Genomic DNA, 9,584 nt, shown 5'->3' on the forward strand with positions numbered 1-9,584 from the left:
AATTACAACCTTGAGAGGTGCAGGTGGCACCTGATCTGTGTCTCAAGGCAGCAGGTCACTCCTGTAATTCATTTAAACAGCAATATCATGCTTACTTCTAAACTCCAGAGAAACTGTCTATTGAGTCCTTAACACTGTAAGTAGTGAGATGATGCTGAAATGAGGATGTGGGAACACAAGGTCTAAGCCACAGCATTATATGGCTACTGAGGTTATTTAAACTGCCACAGATTCAAAATAAGGTGGAATCTTATTTGGAATAAGCCCCTTCTTCCCACAGTGGTCCAGTGAACATGCAGCATAAAAACCTTTTCTCTTCAGGTGACAGCAACCAAGGCAAGTGATGGAACCACAAGTGATACATTATCAAAGCCACATCTCAGTAAAACGTGGGTGTGCATATGTTCTCAGTTGCTCAGTCACGTCTGACTCTTTGTGACCCCGTAGACTGAAGCCCACCAGGCTTCTCTATCCATGGGATTCTCCGGGCAAGAATACTGGAATGGGCTGCCATTTCATCCTCCAGGGGATCTTCCCAACCCTGGGATCGAACTCATGTCTCCTGAGTCTCCTGCATTGGGAGGCGGGTTCTTTACCACTGTGCCACCTGGGAAGCCCTCAATAAAACTTAGGAACAGACATATTTAAATATCTGATACACCATTTATCATATCACTAAAGTGACGCATCTGAAAATATTATATTTGCCAGTTAAAAAAGCACAGATTTTTCATGTCTCTCTCCATAAGTTAGGTATAACTAACACATCCTCCATGAGTATCATATCCTGGCACACTACTGAGTAAAAACTTAATAAAATCCATATTCTAGTAGGATATACCTTTTTTTTTCTTTTTTTTAATTGTGATTAACAGCCTTGGAGGAATTTTTTTTTTTAAATTTGCCCATGAAATGGGTATATATTTTTAAATAAAAATTATTTAGCTTAAATTATAAAGCTTTTAACTTCAAACTGCTTAAAATGTTAAGTACTTTCTGTTTCAATTCTATTTCAAATCAGTACATTGAAAATACCCATTACCTGGAACCAAGGAGAATATTTTTATTATTTATTGTGAGCCAGACTCTCTACTTTATTATTAAAAAGGGAAATTTCCAATGAACCAGAAAGAAAATTTATTTTAAAGCAACAACCAAACTAAGCATATTTATTATCACACAAGATTATATTTTTACCTGCCAGATATGTGCAATCTCTATGTCAAAGCAACATTTTCAAAGAGTTAAAACACAGCACATACAAATATAGAACAAATGTATGCTAAAGATTTATAAACTCATTAATGCCTAGTCCAGTAAAAGAGTATTTTGAGAAACTAGGAATTTACAAGCATTTCTAGAGGAAGCTTAGAATGATATTGCTAGGTTACATAAAGGCTGACCAATGCTCTACAGGGCAATACAACCTTTGTAGTTATCATGTGTACCTGACGGAAAAAGAAATCATCAATTGTAATGTCCAAACTCTAATCAAATACTAAATGACCAAGTCAGACATAGGTGCATTCTTCTAGATACTTAAACAATCATGTACATCTATTAAATAATTTTCCTGCATAATGTCAAAAGATCATGCTACCATAATATCTTTACTTTTATTTATTTTGTACTGGAGTACAGTTGACTTACAAAGCATTGATTTTTGCTTAACTTAAAAGTTGTGTATAATTGTTCTTAGCGTATTGACTTTATGCCACAGAACTCGAACTGGGAAAAACAAGTATGATATTTTGAAAGAATGTATTACACACGGTCTAATGCCGTTCAGAAATGGGCAGACATAAGTAATTCAGTTTTTTAAAGTTATCCAACATTGTGCAAAAGACACTGAAAGCAATCATTGCCACAGGTGGCAGATGCAGTGGGAGCACTTCAGAAGTTACTCTAAAGAACTCCAGATGTTGAAGCCAAGCCTTTAAGGGCTCTAAAATGTAAGTAGGGAGAAGATCTAGAGGTTAATTTCATACTTGCTTTTCAGGATTTAAATCAGAATTACAGGTAAACCCTGGCTCTATTCATTCCAAATTGTTTGAGCTCTTTTAAACATTTATTTTCATTTATTTTTATTAGTTGGAGGCTAATTACTTTACGATATTGTAGTGGGTTTTGCCATACATTGACATGAATCAGCCATGGATTACTTACATACTGAAATTCTGATTTTGGTTTCAAGGGAAATATTCAAGGTAAAACTTGCTCAGTTAATTGGGATTTTTGTTACTGAGAATGTCCTTTATTTAGTACTTTTGAATGTTTCTTCTTACTAATGGATTCCTGATTTGGTGCACTTCCCTTGTGGCTCTGTTGGTAAAGAATCTACCTGCAAAGCGGAAGACCTGGGTTCAATCCCTGGGCTGGGAAGATTCCCTGGAGAAGGGAAAGGCTACCCATTCCAGTATTCTGGCCTGGAGAATTCTATGGACTGTATAGTCCACGGGGTCGCAAAGAGCTGGACACAATTGAGCAACTTTCCTTCCTTCCTTCCTCCCTTCCTTCCTTCCTTCCTTCCTGATTTGGTTGATTTACTCAAAGGAGCAGATTTTCTTGAGCTCCAGTCTTCTCCCCAAAACAGGTCTTCAGGGATGGTAGGGTCACTGGTAATCTGCCCTTAGTCCTTAGAGTCATTATGTTTGTTTGCTTAAAGAGTCTCTCCAAACTGCATAAGCTTCAGGGCCCCCCCAAGCATAGTTCTAGCCTTGCCTGTCACCCCATGTTGATAGTCACATGGACTCAGTAAGTTTTTTGTTTTTTTGAGGAAAAAAGTGCCACTGTTTTCCTTAAATTTTAAAAATATCCTGACCTCCGTATTTCTGGGAAGTTTATCCAAATATGATTTTTTTTTAAAGTCTGTTTACTAGTTTTTTGATTCTTTCCAAAAAGACCGATCTCCGTTGCTTTCTAGGCTTCTGTCCGTATCCCATGCTCTCTTTCCACACCACATCACGAACGGATTCCCTGTTCCCTTGTTCCAGGGGCACGTCCTCTGACAGGCTCGCTTCCTAAACCAAGGAACATATTACATATGGTCTAATGCCTTTCAGAAATGGGCAGTCTTAAATAATTCAATCTAAATATGCAACCAAAATACTGACATTTTCCTATTCAGATTATATCTCTTCTTCCTCCCTAAAGATAAGGAAATTCATAAAGAAAGAGTAGATTCACAGGGATAATCCTGATTAATCTGGAGGAGCAGACTCACTTCAGATAAACATTAAGCACACCATGAGACCAAAAGAAGCCTGCGCCAGCTGAAACATTAGCAGGATTTCAGTCCATACTCTCCACGGTAAAGACTCCTTTATGAACTACACAGTCACAGCACACAGAGCATGACCTGAGACTGATGGTAAGACTTAGCAGTAAAGTATGTGATGACACTTAGCAAATAATCACACAGGATCTGTGCCCACTGAAATCATAAAGAGTTCTGAAAACAATATCCTCAAGAAGGCACAGGTGATAAACACACTATTAGACATTCACCTAAATTCTCGTGATTTTATACTTCTTAGCAGTTGCAGCATTATCTTCAGTTCCTCCATTCTGCTTGCATTTACCTTTATACCAAATTCTTCAGGTTAATCGTATTATTGGGTTAGGATAATTCATACAATGTGTCTCACTATTATTCTATCCATATTGTTTTTATTTCAACATAATAATATTGTGTGATAATTTCTATTAGAGGAATATAATAATAAACTTTCATTAAAGATGATACAATAACACTTTAGCACATAAGGAAGCCAACCCTCCAATGAAGAAAGGATTCAAATCTGATACAAATCTTCAAACTGAGGTGCTAATACATTTGTTGCTTAGATCAAGAATTAGGTATCACATGAAGATCACAGGTTTGTTTTCCACATTAGCCAACAGCCCTCAATGATGGGCAGAGACCTCTCACACGTATGCAGGAGTTAAGAGAAGAGATACTGATGGATAAATACAAATCCTGATTATCACTCCTAAAACAGTCATTCAAATTGTATGCTCCACCTGTTGTGGGCCAGAATATATCTTTTTTTCCCCTCATAACAAGGATACTTATGACAGAGGAAGGAAACAAAATGAAGATTCTAGAGAAAATTACAAGTTGGAGTTGAGTGGGTCATACTCATTAAATTGAATCCCTTCGTCTATAAATGTCATCATTCATGTTAAATAATCACCATCAACAGCAATTGAAATGTCTAACACATGCTTCAGTTCTTTTTCTTTTCAGTGGGGAATAGGGTTAGGGAGGAGAGCAACTTCTAGGAAAATAATTCAACTGTAAATTAACTTCCAATTGTGTTGTTCCTTAATAGGAAAGACTACCATTACTCCTCAAAGTGATATGTGATCCAGGAAACAAATTTACAACACTAAATATGCAATCAAAATATTGACATTTTCTTATACAAATTATACCTCTTCTTCTTCTCCTCCCCCTTTCCCCAAAGATCTGGAAATTCACAAAGAAATAGTAGATTAACAGGAATAATCCTAAAGCAGAGAGCTACTGCCTTCTTCCACTCGTGGCTCATAGTGGGAAGTAAGTGAACCAACCACTGTCTTCACATCTTCTCACAAACAGGACTCTAACTTGGGATCTATATTCTAACTTTCCTCTTCAGTTCCATTTAAGAGGAGAGCCCCACTTGAATAACACTTTCATCTTGACTAAGTACAGAAAGTTCTAGAAGGCAAACCAAGTAGAGGTAGATGATTTTTAAATATCAAGTCCTAGGTCAAAATTTGGAGATGCTGCCCATTCAACTTGTTTTATCTTCAAAAAGACATTATATATATACATATATATGTATATGTATATATATATATGTGTGTGTGTGTGTTATCTTCAAAAAGGCAGAGATTGTATATATTTTTGTGTGTGTGTGTATGTGTGTGTGTGTGTATACATACATACATAACATCCATGGTTTTGGGTCTTTAGAAACATTACTCTCTCCATGCAGACTTTTTCTGACTTAAAACTTCCCATTAATTGTAAAGATTCATTTCAAAACATGGGTAATTTCTGAGATGCCAAATGCTTCAAGCAAGTCTTATATCTTGAGAGGATGCCTTATGTATGATTTACTACTGAGAACAAGTTGTAAACAGAGTAAACATGTCTCTGGATCCTTTGGGGGGAAAGATCTGTACCTTTTTAAAATTTACATACAGTTATCACTGTTTTCTTATTAAGGCTCAAGAATATTTCATTTTTGTTAGTTTTAAAATCCTGTCTGAAAGGATTACTTGAGTTCTTAAAATACTTCTTAGGAATAAAAAGGTTAGCCATCAAAAGCCTTAAGCAATGCTGATGTTTATGATTTCTTCTTTATAAGCCTAAATCCCACCCTGGTGACAAACTCCTTTTTAGAATTTCTCAAATGATGGGACAGGACTGAAAAAAAAAAAAAAAAAAAAAACCTCTACCTTGACTTAAGTAATAACAAATTTCAAATACATGCTTGAAACACCTTGCTTGTATATAAATCTACATATACAAACAAACACCTCCCAAACATTCTAGAGTTAAGGAAAAATCCAGTTGATCCAATTAGCTAATATGGATTATAATGAGATCCACTGGCCTTTGAAGCTATGGTTACAAAGGATACTGTCAAATGCGATTACCAAGAAATTATCACTTTGTTTAGTCTCTATGAACCTTTAAGTCTGCAAAGCCGTTTAAATATATACTTCACACTTGATCAACTGTAACAGCCATCTGTTTGGTAATCAAGGATTTTAACTATAGAATCTCAAATGTTCTTAACAATGCAAATTTACATAGGTACTTTTAATTCACTGAACTTTAAACAGGAGTACCAAATACATCTAAATAAAACAGGCTGAAAAGTTAAAACTAGCAATGATATTTGAAGAGTCAGCCAGAGACCCAGGTGGCCTGAGCTAGGAGACACAGCCAACTCAGAAAGGGATATCTGCCTGGCTACTCAGACGCGGAGCACCTCAGAGCAAGTGACTGTTAAAAAGATGCTCAGTAAGAAGAACATTATACCTCTGTGGATTTCAGGGGACAAAACACAAACAGAAAAAATAAATATACAAACAACTGATCTTGCCAGTATCTTGTAATCACAACTAAGGAAACAAGAAAGGCAGCTCAGAACTCCGCTTAGCTTACAAGGGAAGGACTGTTGAAGCTGCTTCCTTTAAGTAAGAGTGACCTCCAGTGACTTTTTAATTGCACCTCAGGGTACTGCATTAAATTATTCCACAATTCTTTCATACTAGCAAATCATTCAGTACTAGTCATTTTTAAGTTCTCAGCAAAGTGACAAAGTGACTGCAGGACCTACGGATTTCATGTAAATGCCCCCATTTTAATTAACTCATGGAAGTTGTACACAAAGATAATTAAAATTGTGTCTGAAACACGGGGCAGTATTTGCTAACACTCATTTTTAGGAGCGACTCACATAATATGGCATTAAATGAGCCATAAATACTAAATGAGGACAGCACAAAAGTATCACAGACTGGATATATGGATGAATGCTGGAAGTGTCACTGTATTTGTACAAAACGCTTTTCACTTTAGTACAAACTTCACTGTGAGGGCAGAGTTGTTTCCCCTCCCCCACTCCAGCTAAATCTGGATATCCAGAAACAAGGTCAGTTTCTAAGCATGCCTACTAGCACTTTCTTGAAATGCATACTAGCTTACCTTACTCCCTACAACTTGATTTTTTAAAAATTATTCAAGGGAATATGGTGTGGAAGGAGGACATGGGGGCTTTCTTAAAATCCCTCAAAGAAAGAAAAGACCTGTGATGGAGATTTTAATCTGAATAACCCTTGGAAAACTTTTTCTGATTTTCAGATTAAAATGCCCTGAGGTCAGCTGAATCAATTTGGCTAGCATCTTCAGATCACTCAGGGTGCTAGTTCAGAACAGAGGGGTTAATACATCTTCACGGAACCAACAAAGTCAGAAACACAACAGATCACAATATACAAGCATGTACACTTGCAAATGAACCTGAATGGCAGGTTTTACTTTTCCTTTCAGCAAAAGCCATCTACCTTTGACGGGTCTACCCTTACCGGAATTCTGACTATCCAGATTCGCCATCTGAGCTCTGCTGCGGAGCCCGCCCGTCTATGCAGCGCCGGAGTTCTCCGTGCCCGATTCTGCAGAGCCCCACCAGCAACCATCTATGCTAATACAGGACCCGGCCAGGTCGGCCAGCGATTTTCTTTCTTACATAAATCCAACAAAATGCATTGGTATTAAAAAGAAATAAATGACCACATTGGCATGATCTTCTCTCCTTTCTCTCTCTGGTCTCTGTCCGCCTCAATATTCTCATGCTAATTTTAGGTTTTACTAGAACTTGAGCTTTCTCAATGAATATTCAAAACAACAGCACAGAGACAAAATTCAGCTCACAGACAAAAAGTCAAACAGGCTTTGTGTTTCATAGACCTGACAAGTGGGAAAACCATTGTAAACCGTCCTATCCACACGTTGGGACTTCGCGATGTTTTTTCAATGCCTCATTTTCAGAAACAGGCCAGCTAGTCCATTTGTAAAATTCAATTATTATTATTTTTTAATAACACGAATTCTAAGTTGTCAGCATAAGTTTTAAAAGACGTGCTGTACTCACAAGTATTTCCTGCTGCTAATGTACTCCAGGGCTGGGCAGACAAAAGAAAGAGCATTCTGAGAAAGGTTCCCGCCACGGGGTCCATGCTCCAAGTCGCCGGGGCTCCCCCACCCCAAAAACCCACGGTGTCCAGGCAGGTGCTCTGAGATGGGGTCTGCCTGCTTCCTCCCTCTCGGGGTCGCCAGCGCTTCCTCCTCTGCTCACTGCGAACCCGCGCAGCCAGCTGGGCGGGAGCCCCAACCTGCAGCCACACCCCCAGCCCAACCCCCGACCCCCGCCTCCACCCGCTCCTGCCGCTCTGCTAGCTCTGCGAGGCCCGGGCGCCCCTGGCGGTGGCGGGCGGAAGTGCGAGTCAGATGGTTGAAGATCTTCAACCTCAACTCTCTACAGAGGACGCTGGGGAGGTCGTTCTGGATCCGAGGTCCTAGTTCCTTCACCTGCAGGTTTCCCACTCTCGGCAGCTGAGCGGGTCAATGGACTTCAGTCTAAGGAGACCGAGCTTCACCATGGGGATGATGCTTGAGCACGCACACTGATGCTAGGAGAAGTGTTTTTTGTTATTATTATTATTTTAGTTGAAAAGAAGGTTGAGCAAGTAATCAGATTTGAAGGAAATATTTGCATGTATTGAGAACTGTTGTAAAAAAAGACTGTTTTTGCTTTCTCAACTCATTTAATGATTCGTATTTTTAAAAACCCTATTATAGTAATCATTTTAAAATATGTAGAGTTATATATACAGTGTTATATATCAAAACATATTTCAATAAAGGGGAAATAAAAAATAAATAATCTTAAAAACTACCCCACTTCTACTATAATGTAATCATTTTATTATGTGTATTCCTACTTGGAGATTTGCGAGTTATGGTCTGCAGATACAGAAAACTAAAAACTGTGCACCCTGGGAGAAGGAATCTTATTCCAAACATCATCATGGAAGTGACCTTATATTAAGGAGGTAAATTGAATACACTTAATTGATGAATGAAGAGTTTTGCATCAACTTCTGTATACTGTGTGTGTATTGCTTTTCACTCAAATTCTTCAATAACAATTCCCCAAAGCATCATACTGAAAAATAAAGCAATATAAAAGGCATCACAAATAAATAAAAATTTCAGAGTATACAGATAGAGGCCTGTTGTTCCATGGAGTCAGAAGGATTTCAAGATCCATGACTTTGAAATAAGCCTGGCAGCCTCCTCTATTTTCTGAAGAGACTGCCAGCAGGTGTAAATGAAGAAAGCATGAATGTAGCATCACTAGGGTCAACACTCTCCTAAAACTGGGACCAGACTCATAGCAATGTGCTGAGACTTATGAACAGGCTCCAGGCATTCTTGCACCATCCAAAGTGGTCGGAACATGAAAGGAAATTTAGCTTTGAGCAGGGCATTATATGCCTGAACACGAAGCAGAGAAGGTGTTTCTATTATTTCTATTCTGAAACCTGAGTAAAAAACAAAAGCGGGAATAGAAAATGAAAATAACTTGGCAAGGTCACAAGAGTTTACAAGTAGAACTGCTGAGAATTTGCCCAAGTATGGAGATTCTGATCTCAACTTTCTAAATTCTCCATTCCTATTCAGGGACCCTGGGCGTCATGAACTCTTCCCACCCACCCAGCCACCCCATTAATCAACAGGCCTGGGGAAACACTGACAGCAAATCTTGCTTGAAGGGTGCATTTAGAACCTTGAAAAAAGCCACAAGCAGTAGAATGACCTGCATTCATTAAACACACATGTTTTCAGTACCTACTACATATCGCAGGACCTGAATATTTTATTTCCTAATTTTAAAATAAAGTAATGATTTACATTAAGTGTTCATTATTTTTTAAAGCCTATACACCAGTCTGTGTGTTTCTGTGTGTTCTAAATAGATGGTCACAGCATCCCTTTAAAGCAAATGTTATATACCCAT

At 38.2% G+C, this 9,584-nt stretch overlaps 1 protein-coding gene across 1 annotated transcript in view; it reads right to left on the reverse strand.

The window, feature by feature from the left end:
• Positions 1–7,844, reverse strand: part of LOC122696852 (contactin-associated protein-like 3) — a 219,511-nt gene extending 211,667 nt beyond the window's left edge. Inside the window, 1 exon segment of the mRNA XM_043906968.1 lies at positions 7,656–7,844. Within this exon segment, the coding sequence (XP_043762903.1) occupies positions 7,656–7,740 (85 nt within the window). The 5' untranslated portion in view covers positions 7,741–7,844.
• Positions 7,845–9,584: the final 1,740 nt, after the last annotated feature.

Source organism: Cervus elaphus, chromosome 7 (genome assembly GCF_910594005.1).
Source record: "Cervus elaphus chromosome 7, mCerEla1.1, whole genome shotgun sequence".
NCBI lineage: Eukaryota > Metazoa > Chordata > Mammalia > Artiodactyla > Cervidae > Cervus > Cervus elaphus.